Source organism: Apodemus sylvaticus, chromosome 7 (assembly GCF_947179515.1).
Source record: "Apodemus sylvaticus chromosome 7, mApoSyl1.1, whole genome shotgun sequence".
NCBI lineage: Eukaryota > Metazoa > Chordata > Mammalia > Rodentia > Muridae > Apodemus > Apodemus sylvaticus.
The window spans coordinates 78,490,453-78,509,075 of NC_067478.1; the positions used below are offsets into that span (position 1 = coordinate 78,490,453).

The following is an 18,623-nucleotide window of genomic DNA, read 5'->3' on the forward strand; positions in this document are numbered from 1 at the left end:
TAGCAGAGGTTTCCCTCGAACAAACAAAGCCCTTCATTTGTTCTTCTACCTGTGCTATCAGCTAGGGAAATCTCCCACTTGACTTAGAGCCCACCATGACCCCCTCCACCCTCTGTCCTCACTCGATTGGTTCTGTTTGGAGGAGTCCCTGTCGTGTGCTGATGACCCTGAAATTGCCTAGGAATATTCCATTCTGTTTGTGCTGGGAACTGCACCAGTTTTGAATTGTGAAATATTTATGGATACGTAAACAAAGCCCACATTATGTGTGAGGCTCTGGCAGGCTGTGGAGGGCGTGCTCCCAGCCACTGACAGGGTGGGTACACAAAGGGTTCCTAAGGAAAAAGGAGGTTGGTGCTTCTGTAAAGTGATTTGCATAATGTATGCCCCAAACCCAGGCCAATTTCTCAAGTTTATGGTGTCTGCTCCTTGCTCTGTGTTAAAAAAAATATCCCTTTCTGCAACTGAGTACTTAATGATTTACTCTTGTTTTAGTAGGAAGTGTTCCACGGGTTTGGGGGTGGAGTTACTTAGTCAGGTGTTTCTCCCCTGGAATAATTTGCATTGTTTGAACAAAGTGTGTGTAGCTATCAGTTTGGCTCTGTTTGGTTTGCGTTCCTTAGTTTAGGAGAAATTCAGTGACTGGTGAAACAGAGAAATGACAGGAAAGAGAGTTGACAAGCAGAAAGGCAGCTGCCTAATATTTCCTCCAAACAGAGGAGTTGTAAGTTACTGCCACTCCATGGATCCAGTGTCACCAAGGAGCACAAAAGGGCTCACAGCATCCATTGACTTCTTAGCTGCTTCAGTGGTGAACAAGTTGGATAGCAAGCCCCATCCAATATGTGTGACTTACTAGTTTGCCATCATTAGAGATCATGGAGCAGTGGCAGACTGGGGTTACTATTATTCTTGCAATGTCTCCGCTTCTGCAGTTCCCTACAGTTCCCTGCAGCCCCAGGCTCTGTCCCTGCTCGCCCATCCCTCTCCCTGTGATTCTATGGGAAAACCAAGTTCCTTTGATTTTCTCAAACATCATTATCAGTGTTTAGTAGAGAAACCATTGGCCAAATTTTAAACATTCTCCATCAACATGTCTGATGAACTTGTGTTATATTTATTCAGACAGGTTGGATTTATCTGAAGCTGTCTTTCAAGTTGAAACAAAGCTCAGACAAGGAGAACAGTTTCCCCATCCTTAACTCTCCTGATAACATCTCATATTATCTCCCTGAGCAGGCAGGTCCTAAAGTATACCAGGAAGCTGCTCTAAGAATAAGATTCTAAGGCTGGTGAGATGGCCCCACAGGCAAAGCCGTGGGCTGCCAAGACTGAGACTCTGAGTCCCATCTCTGGTACCCACACGTAGAGAGAGAGAACTGACTCCCGGAAGCTGTCCTCTGACCTCGCTGTATATACTGTGGCCCGCATGCACATGTGAGCACGCACACACACACACACACACACACACACAGAGGACAGACAGATGCACCACAGAAAAGTGACTTGGTGCTAAGAGCATGTACTGCTCTTACAGAATATTTGAGTTTGTGTCCTCATACCCACGTCGCACAATGACTGTAACTCCATCTCTAGGCTATCCAACACCCTCTTCTGGTGTCTGTGGACACTGAAGTCACATGCACAAGCTCACACAGAGACATTAAAAATAAAAGTAAACTTTATTAGAGCAAGATGCTGCATGGAGGCAGAGGCAGATAGACCTCTCTGAGTTTGAGGCCAGCCTGGGGTACACACTGAATTCCAGACCAGCCAAGACTATAGAGTGAGGACTTACCTCGAATCAATCAATAATAAAAATAAATGTTAAGGTAAGTTTTGAAGAGAAGGAATGAGATTACAAACTATTAATAGTGTCAGCCGTGGGTTCTTGGGAGAGGCAATGGACAGGGCCTGAAAGCCTGCACTTCCTGAGCCTCTGGGTAGATCTGTCCCCTTTCTATTTACTAATACTCTAATGTGAAACAGCCTTCACTGAAGTGAATGAGGCCATCTCTATAAAGATCTATTCATGATGCCTTCGGGGGTGAAATGCAGAACTATTAAAACAAACAAATAAAAAAGCAAATAGGCCCAAGACTGTGTTTTTCAGTGGATTTCAGACAGTCCATTGTAATACACTGTAATCTTTGAGCCAGGAGAATTCCACATGGTTTTAGATCTCCTTTCACCTGGTAGAGCTATGTGCGAACAACTCCAGTTTGAAATGTGTTTGGACATTTCCAAAGAGAAGGTTTGTTATTTATTCTTTTGAGACCAAGAATCCTCAGAGCAGAGGGTCCGTGTATCCAGATGAAAGTGGTTCAGAGGGCTGGGCATGTAACTCAGTTGGCACAGTGCCTTTGTAGCTTGCTTGGAGTTCTAGGTCTGGTCATACCTCTTTGTAAACTGGACATGGTGTCAGATGCTTGAAATTCCAACACAGGAGAGGTAGAGAAGGGAGGGCCAGAAGTTCAAAGCCATCCTCTGCTGTTCAAGCTCAGTGCGGGATACATGAGACTCTTTAAAAATGGGGAGGGGGACCCATAGAAGGAGCTGTGTGTCATCAGGGCCACTGGAAATAAGCAGAGGTTATTTATCATCTGGCTTCCTCCAGAAACGTGCTTGTGTTATCCGATGGTTTCTATTTGTGGTGACTCTAGACTGAATCCAGTGGCAGGGTATTCAGTTTCTTCCTGTCTTTGTGGTTTATCCAGGCCTTGCTACTCAATGGCTCTCTACCCGAGGATGAACAGGAAAGACCTGTGGCCCTCTGTGAACCAGGAGTCAATCCCGAGGAACAGCTGGTAAACTCCATGTCTGGCTGGATACTAGGCCTGGCTGTTCTCACACCTGACCTCTCTCTCCTAGAGTCTGTCTGCCATTCTTGGTTACGCCTTCCTGGTTTCCCTATTGATTTAATCAGCAGATGTCCAGAGTGTGCTGACTCTGAGTCAGACACTAGTCCACAGTGCTAGAGATATGGTGGTGACCAGGGATGCCTATGGCCCCACTCCCCTTCAGATTACAGCCCAGTCCCCTGATGCTTTCCTGTTCTCTATGTCACGTGGAGCTCCTCACACCCCTGTCCGGGTCCTCATCAGTCTTACACAGTCACTGGGCAGTGTCATCTGCCTTCCGTGTCTTCACTCACCCTGCACCTGCTTCTCATAGATGGATTTCCAGTTCACTTAATCTCTGCAGAGTTGTAGAGCTGTGTGTGCAGCAAACAGCTCCTCATTCATGGGTTCTCAGTGTCAGCGGGTCCTTGGCTAAGTATTTTTGTCCTCTATATAGACACTGACCCCCTTTATCCTTCTGTTTGTGTTCACATCTCCTTGTTTATTCAGATGCTCCAAACAGAAACCTGGATACCGTCCCTGGGTTCCTTCTGATCCCCCCTCATATCCAGTGCCTCCGTTTTCTTAGCTCCTTAGTTGGGGGCCGTACTCATCCAGCACCCTAGCAGCCTCACCCAGGTTTTCCTGAATAGAGAATCTTCTTCTAACCTCTTGTTCATTTTCAATGGAATTGCTGGAATAATTTAAGGATTATTTTGTCTTCCCTTTGTATAAACTTTTTATTGATGGAGCTGGAGAGATGGCTTAGCAGTTAAGAGCACTTAGCAGGAATTTAATTCCCAGCACCCATGTCAGGTGGCTCTCTGCAGGTCTAGGAGATCTTTTGCCTCTGGCCTCCAAGGCTACTGTACTCAATGAGCATATATGCATAGGCACCCACAAACAGATACACTTAACAATAATAAAAATAATTTAAAAGTCAAAAGAAGCCTTTGTGTTAGCTCCCCCATCATCCTCAGCGGACCATCATGGTCTGGCTCCTGGTTTCCTTTTCAGCTTCATTTCCTCTTTCCCTGATTCCATCTGCTTCTCCCAGCACACACACACACACACACACACACACACACACACACACACACACACACACACATACACACACACACACACACTATAAACTTCATCTGTATTGTTCTGTCATGCATTTGGGGCATTTGCTGTATAGAGAGCTTGTGTTCACCTGGCAGGAGTGGTGTCTAGTAGGTGCTCGGGGAGTGTTTGTTGAGTGACTAGCCAATGAACATTAGTACAGGTGCATGACCATCTCTTGTCTTATGTTCAGATTATAATCAGAAGCCGTCTGGATCAGAGCATGGAGGAGAATCAGGACCTTAAGGTAGGCTAGAACACATTTTCCCCTTTGAAAATAATTGTGGGGATGTAACATGCCAGCTTTGGGACATTCTGGAGAGGGATAGCGATGCGGTGCTGGGTTTAGTGACCTGTACCTGTGCTATGTCTGTTTTGGAGGAGAGAGACACATCTGGCCTGTTGCTCGTGGTGGCACCTTTTTAATCTAGGTAGTTACCTGTTTTGGGGTGTACCTTTCTGTAAGCTTGAAATGTTTCTAGATTCCTTTTTTTAAAAAATTTAATCAGGAGAAAAAGATGATTCTAGACTAGGCGTCGTGGTACATAAATTAGAGTTTAGCCTGGTCTACGTACTGAGTTTCAGGCTAACCAGAGTTATAGAATGAGAATCTGCCCCCAAAAAGAGGAGAGTGTGTCTAATGTTAGTGTGGTTCTTTTTATGTAAATTTAAAGATTTCTTCTAGGTCGGTGGTAGAGCATTGTAACTGGGTTCATCTCCCCAGACATATGCGATGTACACATATATACACTTAGACATGAATTTTTGATAACTTTTGTTGCCATCTGTTGGGGGCCTTGTTAAGAATCCCATTTTAGATAAGCTAATTATGAATCCTTTATGTGACACGATAGAGTCTCAGCAACAGGCATTGCTTTTCTCAAATCTCTATTTTTAATTGCAGTCATATTTATGGAAATTCAATTACTCAATGTCCCATTATAAAACCAAGTTTGTTTTTGTTTGAACCACAAAGAACAATAGCCTCAGTCCAAAAAAAAGACAAAAAAGACAATAGCCTTTTGGAGAATCAGAAGCAATCAGAAGCACGCCAACCCTTTGCTTAAGTTAAATAAAATCAAAATAAGAAGAAATAGCATATCACAGATTTGAGCAGAGATGCAGATGGTGTTATCAGTTCTCCTGTTACAAAGGTTGCTGCATGGAGAAGGCCTGTGGCGTGTCTTGTCTCTGCCTGGGCATCTCAGTGGTGGGCACCCAGAGAACAGAGGGCCAGTCTTTCCTGCTTACAGGACAGCATCTGCTTTGTGCTTCAGCTGATGGGTTAATCTTCATGGAACGGCCAACTGGGTTTTGTCTTCTCGCTGACAGAATGAGCTAATGCTTATGAAGCAGCCCAGAAGCCACTGTCTGAACTCACTGTGTTTGCTTTGTAGAAAGAACTGCTGAAATGCAAGCAAGAAGCCAGGAACTTACAGGGGATAAAGGTAAAATGAAGGCACCGAATTCCTTCCTTCCATTTTTTTAAGCCTTTGTGAGGTAATGTGGCATATCAGTGAGTGCTGAGACTTGGGCACCCTTGGGACTATTGGGGTTTTGCTAGGGGTCTTTAACAGACTTGGTGCTAGGGGTGTGGAAAGGGCTTTGTGGTGGGTGGCGAGACATGCTGAGGAGGAGATCTTTGTTCTTGCTGAGGCTTATGTCTCCTGGTTGTGACTCATGGTGCTGACACTTGCCTTTGGACCATCTTGATTTGCTTTATGTGAAAACACTCTCAGTTCATAAAGTAAAGATGCCCTTTTTAGGAAAAAAAAAAAAAAAAGAAAACGGAACCATGTGGGAGTGGTTACTAACATTCAAATGGTTTAGCCTACCATGCCCCACTGCCACCACGGCCTGTTTTCCCCGCTTGAGGCAACTTATCAGTTATCCAGTATATTTATTTAATATTTTCTCCTACTTTTCATCCCAAATAACAGTAAACTGCGGAGACAGCTGCGCCCTGTTTAGAAGATGGTTCTACTTTAGTAAAAAGCATTTTAGGACTTCTTTATACTTACATGCTCTTCTTCTTTTTAATTTTTTTATGTGTGTGAGTGTTTTCCCTGTATATATGTCTGCACCACTTGGATGCCTGGTACCCAAGGAGGCCAGAAGAGGGTGTTGGATCCCCTGGAACTGGAGTTACAGATGGTCGTGAGCCTCCATGTGGGTGCTCGGACTTGAACTCAGATCCTTTGGAAGAGCAGCCAGTGCACTTAATGACTAAGCCATCTCTTTCACTCCCATAATAGTCGTGTGTGTATGTGTGTGTGTGTGTGTGTGTGTGTGTGTGTGAGAGAGAGAGAGAGAGAGAGAGAGAGAGAGAGAGAGAGAGAAAGATTAAATATATATTTAATCATTCTCCTGGCGCTGGTATTTTTGACTAGCTACTTTGGGGGAGCTATTTTGCTGGTATAGACATGCTTGCACTACTAACCTTGAATATATGGTATTCACTCAAATAGGATTATAACATCTGAGACTTCATCTAAAGCTTCTACTGTTCCCCCCTTTCTTGCACAAACCTTCATTTGCTAGCCAAGACTAACTCAGTAACACTTTCCAAAACATATATAGTAACCTTAGTGCACTGAAGTATTTCAAATCAGAAATGTGCTCTCTGGTTAATTAAGTTTGAGACATTTCTGATAGACTTGAAGATTCATTGTGAAAAATATCACATTGAAAAACCTCAGAAAGTATATCATAAAGCGATTAGCCTTGGCTCAGAGACATTGCTCAGTGAATAACAAAGTATTCTACTTTTACAGAGACCATGAACTCCACAGACAGACAGACAGACAGACAGACAGACACACACACACACATATACACACACAGACATACACAGATACACATATACAGACACACAAACATACAGACACACACAAACACATAGGCATACACACACACAAAAATACACAGACACACAGATAAATATAAAATCTTTGAAAACTGAAGCTATTGCCCTGAACACATTTAGGACAGCTGAGCACAGAGGCTCCTCTTTCCCTAAGTCATTCATAATGTACATACCGTTGGTGCACTCTGGAAATGTGCCAGGATATGATGCTAGGGATATCTTAGTTTGCCCCTGTCATGTACTGTCCTGTCAGCTGGGTTTCCTATGGGACCTGTGATCCTACCATTCTGGAGGCTGAGATGAGAGGGCCATGAATTTAAGGCCAGGCTATCCTACCTAGCGCAGTGGTCCCCAACCTGTAGATCATGACCCCTTTGGGACATACAGGGGTTGCCTATCAGATATCCTGCATATCAGATATTTTACATTACTGTGGTTATAAAGTACTAATGAAAACAGTTTCATGGTTGTCAGTCACCACAATGTGAACTGTATTAAAGTGTCAAAGCCTTAGGAAGGATGAGAACCACTGCTCTAGGACGTGGGGACTGTTCAGAGAGAGGAGAAAAGGCATCGAGTCAGGTGGAGTGTTTATATATTCAAGAGGTAGACGAGGAAATTGGAGGGAGGAAGAAGATCACATGTTCAAGGACAGTGTCCTCCAAGGAGGAAGTGACGGGCATTTACTGTAACTCTAGGTCCGTCTGATCCCAGAAGCTATTCCCCGTCTGGATAGTACACTCATGATGCCAGGAGTGTGTGTAGGGTAGGATGAGCTGCGTGCGAGTGAGGGGAAACCAAGTTTCTCTCAGAAGGATTTTCCCCATAGATGACGGTGTCTGGGAATAGGAGAGAATAATCTTTGCCCAGGTCCTTGTGGCCAGGTCCTTGTTATTCCTGTCTTTTCCCAGTTTGCCAGGGCTAATGCTCCATACACAGTGAAGGGGTCAGTAAGAAGTGCCACCTGGTTGGGTGACGAATGGGGACTAATAAAGAGTGTCCTTATTCCCAGGATGCCTTGCAGCAGAGGTTGACTCAGCAGGACACATCTGTTCTTCAGCTCAAGCAAGAGCTGCTGAGGGCAAATATGGATAAGGATGAGCTACACAACCAGAATGTGAGTTAAAAGTGTGACCTTTAACCTCAGACAACCCATTAGTCAAATGGGATCATACGTGAAGTACTGTTTGATCTGCCCTTGTAATCTCCCCTAGTTTGTTCCTGGGATGCCTGCCTTCCATGTCTGTAGTTATTTTTATTCCCATAAGACTCATTTCTGGTCTTAGGTCATAGCACCTAAGCCTGCGGCACCCTGGATGGTCCTTGACTCTGGTTGGAGAACACTAAGACCAAATTGTGTTTTTACAGTCTGCTTATTTTGTTAAGGACGCGTAGAGCTGGTGGTGTGTGTTTTTGTCACAGCCTACCCTCCGAGTGCTGTTTACTCTCTGTTAATTCTGGTTACCAAGTGGCTGGTTTCCCTGAGGGGTTTGTACATAATGCCTCCATGCCACTGAATTCTTTCTTATCCTTGCAGGTGGATCTGCAGAGGAAGCTAGACGAGAGGAACCGGCTCTTGGGAGAATATAAAGTAAGAGATGCCCTCTGGGTGCCTTTTTGTGAATAGCCCATGTAGTGCATGCTCAAAGATCTCTCTTTTGTATTGAGCTCTGCCTTTGCTGTCTGGTAGGAAATACTTCCCATTAGCTCTGAAGCGTAGATAGCATAGCTCTGGGGAGGAGCCGAGCACAGGAGCCCTGCAACAGTCAGTGGCAGGCCATCGCAGCCCTTCTGCAGGCAGTTTGCTCCCTCTTTGCCTTTCTAAGAATCCTGGCGCCGTGTGAGACTGTGAAGGTATGGGAAGCCTTCTGGGTACAGAGTGAAGACACCTGTATATCCCTGGGGTGCTTCTAGGTTGTTTTACAAGACTGTGAGCCACTTGATATCCTTGTGTTTGCCACACCTCTGAAAGCAGTTCTCTATTGCAGAAAGAGCTGGGACAGAAGGACCGCCTCTTTCAGCAGCAGCAGGCCAAGTTGGAAGATGCACTCCGGAAACTCTCAGACGCCAGTTACCAGCAGGTCAGGACACATCAGCCACTGGCCTGCCTGGCCCTCTGGCCTGAAGGAAACACTGTCCTGATTTGATCTGTTTTCAGGTGGATCTAGAACGGGAGCTCGAGCATAAAGATGTCCTTCTGGCTCACTGCATGAAAGGAGACGCAGATGAGGTAACCCAGCATGCTAGGACTCTCCCTAGAGAGGGCATTGACTGCAGGCGGGCTCCAGGGCCTGAGTGTGTGTGGCTCAGTGGTAGAGCACTCGCCTAGTGTGCTCAAGGTTCTAGGTTCTTTCTCCAGCACCCTGGGGACAGGGTCAGGGTGGCACTTAGCTTCTAACACTTAAAAATGAAATATGAAAATAACAGTGACCCTCTCTTTTGAGTAGTGAACTATGTAAACAGCTGACTAAAAGTCTTACCACCTAACACAGAGTTGAATTTAAGATGCATGCGTTCTTGTGTTCTTGGTTGCTTAAAGCAGAGAAAAGGCAGCTAGAGTGGCTATGGCCTTCTAGGCCAGGGTCGCCATATCATTCATTCGGCATTCACGATTACCACTAAGTGTCAACTGAAGCCTTGACCTAGCAGTGGGGAAGAGGGAGACCACATTTCCACACATGACACAATGATTATTTTTTTTCACTGTGTTTGCGTGCAGGTATGCATGTATGTTTGTATGTGTGTACGCACCAGTTCTCATCTTCAACCTGGTTGAGGCAGGGTCTCCCTTCTTTCTGTTATTGTGCTGCATACTCTGGGCAAGCTGGCCCATGGGCTTCTGGGTAATTCTCCAACTCCCACTTCACCGTAGAAGTGTGAGGTTTACATGTGTACATCATTCCGTCTGGCTTTGTACGTGGGTTCTCAGGGTCAGACTTGGGTTTTCAGATTTGCAGTACTCTTCCTCACTGAGCTACATCCTCAGCCCCCACAGAACCCATTTAGTATAAGCAGGAAACGGGGAATTACATGCTATATCAGAAAGCGAGGGATGTAAAGTGAAAGGTGCCTTGGTTTGGGATTCTCCTGTTAACAACCTTCGTTTCTTCTTGATGGTCTAGGTGACAAATTACAACAGTCACAGTTCTCAGCGCAATGGCTTTGTCCTTCCGGTGGCAGGGAGAGGTGCCACTACTGTCACCCACAGAGCGGTAGGTTCCTAGGACTAGAGGGAGAACCAGCTGAAGCGAGAACAATGCCCCAGCCATCACGAGCTGCTAAGGCTTAAGTATTCCCGGCCTCGGGTTACACATGCAAGAGGGTTTTCACATGTGAGGCATTTAGTATCCAAAATTTAAAAAATCCATTTTTAAAAATTACCTAGTGGGTAAACAATAGGAACTTGAGGCAGATTTTTCCTTGAGGCATAGAAATCAAGCCTCTATCCTAAGAACTTTCCCGTTAAGCCTCTTTAGCTCGGTGGCTGGGATGGCGATGGAAATAGGCATCGTACCATGCCACCAGCACTTCCCTTTCAGCCCCAGACCAGTGACCTCCAGCTCGTCCGAGATGCTCTCCGCAGCCTGCGCAACAGCTTCAGTGGCCACGACCCCCAGCATCACACCATTGACAGCTTGGAGCAGGGAATCTCTAGCCTCATGGAGCGTCTGCACGCCATAGAGACACAGAAGAAACAAGAAAGGAAGGTAATTCTGTGACATCTCGCTTGGGCAAGCTCCTGAGGCTTCCATCTCGGTGGTGCTGATGATTGGATGTGGTGTGATAGTCTGGGGAAGGGATGCGTAGTGACCTGTGCTCAGCAGCCGTGGAGCTGTGTAAGGAAGTGGGGATGAGAAAACAGATGGGCCTTGCCCTGAAGACCAGAGCCACCATGTAGTTGCATGGAATTGAACTCAGGCCCTCAGGAAGAGATGTCAGTGCTCTTAACTGCTGAGCCATCTCTCCAGTCCCCACTTGCTAAAGACCAGAGAACCTTTGATGGCTGTGTATGCTCTTAATGTATAACATTAAGATAAATGTTATATTTCCTATGTTCTAGAAGAGGAATTTACACTTCCATTTGTATTTTAAATTTTGTGGGCAAGTCCTCCCATTGATCATAAATAACTTTTAATATCACTGTGGCTTTCCAGGTTCGGGGGTGGTCACCCAGAAATCAAGCAAGCAGTGAATACCGGGCATCTTGGCCCCCTAACTCAAGTAAGTACTCATTTTCACACAGGAAGAATGGGATCTTAGACCAGAATTGGCTCTCTTCTCTTCTCTTCTCTTCTCTTCTCTTCTCTTCTCTTCTCTTCTCTTCTCTTCTCTCTCTCTCTCTCTTCTTTTTTTCGGGGGGTGGGATGGGGAGGTTGTTGTTGTATGTTTGTTTTCTGTTTCTCTTCTGGTAGTGTGCTGATTACCTTTCTGTACCACAGATACTAGCACATAGGGTGAAGGCCCCATGTAGACGCCATCTTGACTTTTCCACATCCCGCGTGGGTACTGACTTCAGTACTAGGGCCTTGCTGTCAGTTTGTGGAAAACAACCTATAGGCTTGGCAACAGTCTGGGTGGTTTGGGGATTCCCGTGGGACCCCTTTGGCCAATAACTCAGATGTCACCCAATCTTGGCACCAGAAGCTTCATTTGTTGGCAAGAGATGTCCAGATGTGGCTCTGTATCTTCCATTATTTGGAAATTTCATTTAAATTACCTTCATATATGTATATATTTTAGCAAGTTTTTTCCTAACTGAGGTTTCTGTACTACTCCTCAAATGACCCTTAATTTTAGCTGTCTCTCCTCGCGTTCCCTCCCGTATCCTCCTCTCCTCACTGATCTTCCTGTCCCTGCATCCATCCATAACTCTCCATTCTGTTTCCCTTTCCTAAGGAGAGCTTTCTGTCCCCTTAAGTCCCTTCCTCCATACTTCACTTCTGTGGCTCTGTGTATTGACTTAAGAGCGAATCTATACATATAAACAAATATACAGCACATTTGTCTTTCTGGGCCTGGGATACCTCATCCTGGAGGTTTCTTCTAGTTCCCTCCATTTACGTATACATTTCATGATATCATTCTTTTAAAAGTCTGTGTAATATTCCATTGTGTAATTGTATCACATTTAAAAAATCCATTCTTCTGTTGAGGGGACTTAGGTTGATTCCAGTTTTTGGCTATGAGGAGTGGAGAACAATGGATCTGGTTAGGCACTGTCCCTATGGGAGGATGACGTGTCCTTTGAGGTATGGCTGGACCTGGAGGAAGATTGATTCCCATCTTCCTGAGGGACTGCCACACTGATCGCAGTAGAGTCTGTTCTAGTTTGCACTCCCACCATCTGAGGATCCGAGTTTCCTACACTCCACATCCTCAGTGTCTAACCACTTGTCTAACTGAGCTGAACTGTTCTGATGGATGTCAGATGAAATCTCAAAAAGTAGTTTTGATTGGCATTTCCCTGTTGGTTAAGGATATTAAACATTTCTTTAAGTATTTCTCAGCCATTTGAGGTTCCCTTTTTGAGAATTCTGTTCTGTTTAGGTCTGTACCCTGATTTTAATTGGGTTATGTGTTTTCTTGATATTTAGTTTTGGGTCCTTTATATATTTTGGATATTAGCCCTCTGCTGGATGTAGGGTTGGCAAAGATCTTTCCCTGTTCTATAGGCTGCCAGGTCCTTTGCCATGCAGAAGCTTTTCAGTTTCATGAAGTCCCAGTTCTTAATTGTTGATCTTAGTGTCTGCACTATTAGTGTTCTATGTAGAAAGCTGTCTCCTGGGATGGAGAGATGGCTCAGTAGCTAAGAGCACAGATTGCTCTTATGCAGGTCAAATGCTCTTATGGTTCAAATCCCAGCAACCACATGGTAGCTCACAACTATCCATAATGAGATGGGACACCCTCTTCTTGTGTGTCTTAAGACAGCTACAGTATGCTTACATATAATAATAAATAAATCTTTGGGCTGAAGTAAGACGGACTGGAGCAAGCAGAGGTTCTGAGTTCAATTTCCAGCAGCCACATGATGGCTCACAACCGTCTGCACAGCTACAGTGTGCTCATATACATAAAATACATAAATAAATCCTAAAAAAAAGAAAGTAAGTAAGTTGTCTCCTGTGCCAATGCATTCAAGACTATCCCCTGAAGCAATAAATTGTTGATCCACTCTGAACTAGATGGGCACTTCTCACTACTACCTGGCAAAATGCTCTGGATTCGAGAATGAAAGACACACACACACACACACACACACACACACACACACACACACACACACGGGCTGAACTATCTGGAGACTATGCAGGATCAAAACATTCATGCTGAATAAGCTATAAAGCAACAAACACATATCTAGGCCCCTCTAGTCTCAGAGAACACACAAAAAGTGTTTTTCCTAAGGGTTCAGAGTTCAGATTCTTTGTGGATTTTCTTTAAAATATTTGAGGGTCCAGGCCATTCATTTAAGTCCTGCTAATAATATTTACACCATGTAGTGGCATGTTTAGTAAGTATGTTTGAACCAGTTCTTGTGTACTCGTTTTCCTCAGGCTGGTTCACTTGGTTCTAATGCTGCTCTGCCTGGCCATTCTCACTGCAGTGAACATTTTGAGTCTTGGTTCAGTAATGTTCGAATTTTCTCATTTTTTTTTTTTACCCAGGCCCCACTTTAAAAAATCCAAACAATTTAAATGAACATCAGATAGCTGACTAGAACCATTATTTCTGTGTGTATAATTCGGTTTTCCTTTCCCCTTTTGATGTATGCACAATTTTTATTAAATTTTTTATTTGTATTTTATGCATATGAATTGTTTTGCCTGTATGTACAACTATGCACTACTTGGTGACTGGTGGCAGGGGAAGCCAGGACAGGGCAATTGTTCCCCCTGGAACTGGAGTTACATTTGTGTGAGCCACCTTGTGGGTGTTGGGTCCCCTAGAAGAGCAGCTTTTCCAAAACCATATAAAAGCAGGGCACAGGAGTGCATGCTATCCTATCATCCTGGCACTTGGGACCTTAAAGCAGGAAGACTACAGATTTGAGACCAGTCATAGTGAGACTGCCTCAACAACAATAAATAAATCAAACCAACTGAACAAGCCAAAAATTCAGTCTATTTCAAAGGACTCCTGGATAAAAGATACCCCAGGTAAATTTTGGAACTAAAATGATGGTTTCTCTCTCTCCTGGCGGCATCATCTGAGTTAAGGGAATGCTGCAGTCAGAAATTTGAGAACACACTTTGTTGTACAAGAATTTTTACATTTCATACTTGTGCAGATGTTTTAAGGGTTTTACTCTGTGGTCTGTTTTTTATTTAACTGTTTTGTTTTTAGAGATAGACTCTCATGTAAATCAGGCTAATTTCAAACTACATTGCTGGGGATGACCTTGAATTTCTGAACCTGCTTCCATTTCCTGTGTGCTAGGACTACTGGTGTGTATGTAGGCCTATGTAGACCAGGCTAGTCTCAAACTCAAAGCGATCTTCCTGCATCTGCAGGTGCTGGGGTTAAAGATATGCCCTGCCCTGCTTCTTTAGGAATTTAACTTGATTTTATCCCCTTTGTTAGTAGCTCAAGGTCAATATGAACTGCCAATGTAAAACTTTTATGTTCTGAGAAATTCTTTTTCAAATAATAAACTCCTTTTTTTTTAGACCAATTATTTCATGCATATGTATAGTACCATTTAAACAGTTAGGCTTAGTTTATGGTTGCTTATAGATCTGAATGTTAACCCAAAAGTCCCATGTAAATGGATTTTAATAAGTTCTATTCATTATTAGCATGACCCACTCGGCCCTCCCAATAATTGAAGCAGAGCCCTACGAATTAAACCAGCTTTAACATAATTACTTGATGAATTACCCTGATCTATTTTTCTATATGCTGGACTGTTAATTCCCCAGTCGTGCGCCCCTAGCACTTGCTGTTTGAGTCTCACCTGGGTTCTTTCTGCTCCATCGGCCTGTTCTGAGGGTCCACTTCTCCTGGCCACATGCTCCTGGTCCACCCAGCCTCAGGGCAGCCTCCTTCTCCCTCCTTCTTCTTTGTCCTTGTTCTTCTCCCTCTCCTCTTTCCTTTCTCTGGGTCCTCATGGTCCCTACTTGAGATGCCCAGCCTGGTAAATGAAAACCCGCCTACCTCTGTTCTCCCCAGTAACTGGCTGTCACCACTTTTATTTAGCCTATAGCTTTAAGTTTGGGAGCAAAGTTTATACCACAAAGACTGGTGTACTGGGAATTCTAGGGGCAACCAGGTCCTGGGGGCCAGTATTTAGCATTGGAATACACAGCAGCACCAGACCAACCTCCAGCACTTCCAGTGACATCCATCTTCACAAACTGGCCAGCATGTTCCTCATCTCATCAAATCCAAGAACCTGTGCAACTATGGAAGCCCTCTAACTACGACCTTTAATCTCCTACATCAGACGTCTTCACAGGTCTATACATACTCTCTTCTCTTCTTTCTTTTAAACTTTAACACTTATTATTGTGTGTGTTTGCATGCCCATGTGCCACAGTCTATATGGAGAAGCTTAAGGACACCCTGCACGAGTCATTTCTCTCCTACCCCGTGGGTTCTGGGAACCAAATGGAGCCTTGCAGCAAACCCCTTTCCTCCCAGCATCTCTCCAGCTGTCTTTCCTTTCCTGCTTCCAGGGACCACCCCATCGAGTTCATCCTTACTTCTACTCAGTTATTCCATCATTCTCACAGTTGGGCTGCAGGTGACGTTCTCGCTGTCTGGTCAAGAGGCTGCATCTCAAGCCTTGCCTTCCACTGTCTTTTCAAACACAGTTAATGTTCTTGAGCAGTCTGAGGAAATGTTCTCCACCATCAGTTCCAGGGCTGAGAAGTGATGTCTGGTGATGGTGCACCACCCCGAGCACCCTACCCCGATGGTGCACCTACCCCGAGCATGCTACCATGACTGCACGCTGAGTGCCCTGTAGCACCAGCAGTGTTAGATTGTACAGATGTGGCCTGGAACAAGGTGGACCTGGTGCCGCTTTGCATTGCTGTCTGTTGAGCTAGAGTCCTCAGGTTTCCCTACATTCTCTGAATGCTAGTTCTGAGTCATCTTCTCCCCGCTCTATGCCCCATGATGCCATTTGAGGCCCAGGCTGTCTCAGGCTCTTTCAGGGTCAGGCACTCTTGTATGTGGATTACTTTTAGTTTATTCTCATCCCAGCCCTTTCCTGAGCTTCAGGGATATGTATCTGAATGCCTTTGAGATGGTCTTCTTTGTAAGGTCAAAGGCACTTGGAATTCCTCAAAATGAATGTAAGCTAACAGAACAGGAAAAAAAAAGAATATAAAATCAGACAGATGTGATTGAAGTCCAGTCTTGGGGTAGCAACTCCACAGTGTATGGTTACAGACAAGAACATCAATTAATGACACTGTGTCTAAGTTTCTTTGTGGTTTAACAAAGTTAATCTTGGAAGATCTGAGCATTAAATGAGACTTCCTCTGAAAATCACTGCAAAATATGGGGGCATATAACTTTTGTGAAGCGGGTCTAGAACTCCTGCCTTGGTTCTGCTCCGGCTATGCCCCAGACAAATTCCTTTCCCATCAGTGACTCATGAGGCAAAACAGATATTTCAGTATTTTTGAAATTTATTTTTATTTTTATTTGTGTGTGTGTGTGTGTGTGTGTGTGTGTGTGCATACTACACATGTGCGTATGCCTGCAGAGGTCAGATTAGGGCTTCAGAGCTCCTGTAACTAGAGTTGCAAAGGGTTGTGCCCAACCTGGGTGCTGGGAACTGAACTGGTATATGCTTCTAAGTGCCAAGTTTCTCTCATGCCCCTCATTTCAGAGTTAAAGTAACACAGTAACTCAGTGGGATACAATTGAGAGTTCATTTATAAACATATATGTACAGTCTTATGGCTATCCTGTCACATGGGATCCTTACCAGTTACCCTGTGTATGTCTAAAAAGTCTCTACAACTTCTAGAAAAAGAGAAATATACTTTAGGGCTCCATAATGAATTCCTAGGTATGGCATCAAAAGCATGTGCAGCTAAAGAAAAAAATAGAACAGCTGTTACAGAAACAACGTGTTTTTGCATAAAGGACACTATCTAGAAAGTAAAAAGGGCTGCGCATGGGCACATGCCTTTAATCCTAGCAGTCAGGAGGCTGAGACCTGATCATCACAGGCTTGCAGTCAGCTTTGTTATACACGGGAGTTCCAGGCCAGCTAGGACTGTATAGAAACATGTTTGTCAAAAAGGAAAAGACAATCTACAGAATAAAGAAAGCATTTGTGAGTCATTTATCTGGGCCTCAGATCCAGAATATATAAATTCAATAGCAGAAGACTAGAAAAAAAATAGATAAAGGCCTCAAGTAAACATTTTTTCTAAAGACACAAGTATATAAGTAAACAATAAAATATATTAGCCGTTAGGAACTGCAAATGAAAATCATAGCAAAGATCTAGAGAGCAAACTTCCTGCTCTTTCAGAGGGCTGAGTTCAGTCCCAGCACCCACACCTGGTAGCTGATAATCACCTGTAACTCCAGCTCCAAGGAATCCAGTGTCCTCTTCTGGCCTCTGCAGGCACCTGCACTTATATGCACACACCCCACACAGATACAGACACATACTTAAGAATAAAATAAGCCCGTAAAGAGAAAACCCACAGTGAGGGCTCCGGGTTAGTGGGAGAATGAGTGCTTAGCTTATGGCAAGGTCCTACATTTAATCCCTAGCTCGAAAGGCAAAACTGAAACCCCACAGTGACACGCCACTTCATTTCTTCTAGATGGTTCCAAGAAAATGGAAAGTAACAAGTGTTGACAAAAGCCATGGAGAAACTGGAACTCTTCTGTGTTGTTATGAGGTTGCAAACGGAGCAAAACAGTCACCAAAGGCTAAACACAGAATGACCCAGGAAGTGATAGGTATAAGCCCCCAAAGAACTAGCATGGGTGTCTGCCAACTGATAAAAGATAGGCAAATGTGATAGACACAGTGGAACATTCTTCATCTACAGAAAGGAATAGATAAAGCACCGATACACATTTAAAATGAACTCTGAAAACAGATTATGCTAAGTACAAGATAACAGACCCCAAAGCCTAGTTGGCAAAGGGCCTGCCTCACAAGTGTGAGGACCTGAATTAAAGTCCCCAGCCTCTGTGTAAAAAGCCAGGTATGGTCACACATGCCTGTGAGCTTAGTGTAAAAAGGCAGGGATAATGGCTCTCTGGCCAACTATTCATCTAACTTACCTCTGACTTTTACACACACACACACACACACACACACACACACACACACACACACACACACCACAAAGTGAAAAGAATACCTTAAAAAAAAAACCTGAAGGACATACATTACATTTGAACATTTATATGCAATGTCCTAAACAAACAAATTATTAGAGAGTTAGAGGGTTGGGTTAGATGCATGCCAGGATCCAGAAGGAAGGAGAAAGGGCTTTTGTAATGTGTGTGTAATGTATGTGGGCACACATAGTGCATGTGTGGAGGGAACAAGGCAAATTACAGGAGTCAGTTCTCTCCTTCCACCATGTAAGTTCTGGGGTGAATTTGCATGACTCACCAGGCTTGGGAGCACCTTCACCCACTGAGCATTCTTAGTGGCCATGGCAATGGCCACCTTTCCAGTTCAGGTTTCTTGAGGGATGATGACAGTGTCCGGGGCTAGATAGGGATAAATGTTTGCATGGTATTGTGAATGCACTAACTGTCACTAAATTGCACACTTTAAAATGGTTAAAATGGTGAAATCTACCTTATATGAATTC

General features: G+C 44.2%; 1 protein-coding gene across 2 annotated transcripts in view; it reads left to right on the forward strand.

Moving 5' to 3' along the window:
- The window catches only part of Dixdc1 (DIX domain containing 1), a 68,886-nt gene that overhangs the window by 36,612 nt on the left and 13,651 nt on the right, over nt 1–18,623 (forward strand). For both annotated transcript variants that reach the window (XM_052188378.1, XM_052188380.1), the window contains 10 exons: nt 2,718–2,807; nt 4,141–4,194; nt 5,345–5,395; nt 7,826–7,930; nt 8,351–8,404; nt 8,802–8,894; nt 8,972–9,043; nt 9,936–10,025; nt 10,353–10,520; nt 10,968–11,034. In XM_052188378.1, the coding sequence (XP_052044338.1) occupies nt 2,718–2,807; nt 4,141–4,194; nt 5,345–5,395; nt 7,826–7,930; nt 8,351–8,404; nt 8,802–8,894; nt 8,972–9,043; nt 9,936–10,025; nt 10,353–10,520; nt 10,968–11,034 (844 nt within the window). The remainder of the gene's footprint in view (nt 1–2,717; nt 2,808–4,140; nt 4,195–5,344; nt 5,396–7,825; nt 7,931–8,350; nt 8,405–8,801; nt 8,895–8,971; nt 9,044–9,935; nt 10,026–10,352; nt 10,521–10,967; nt 11,035–18,623) is intronic.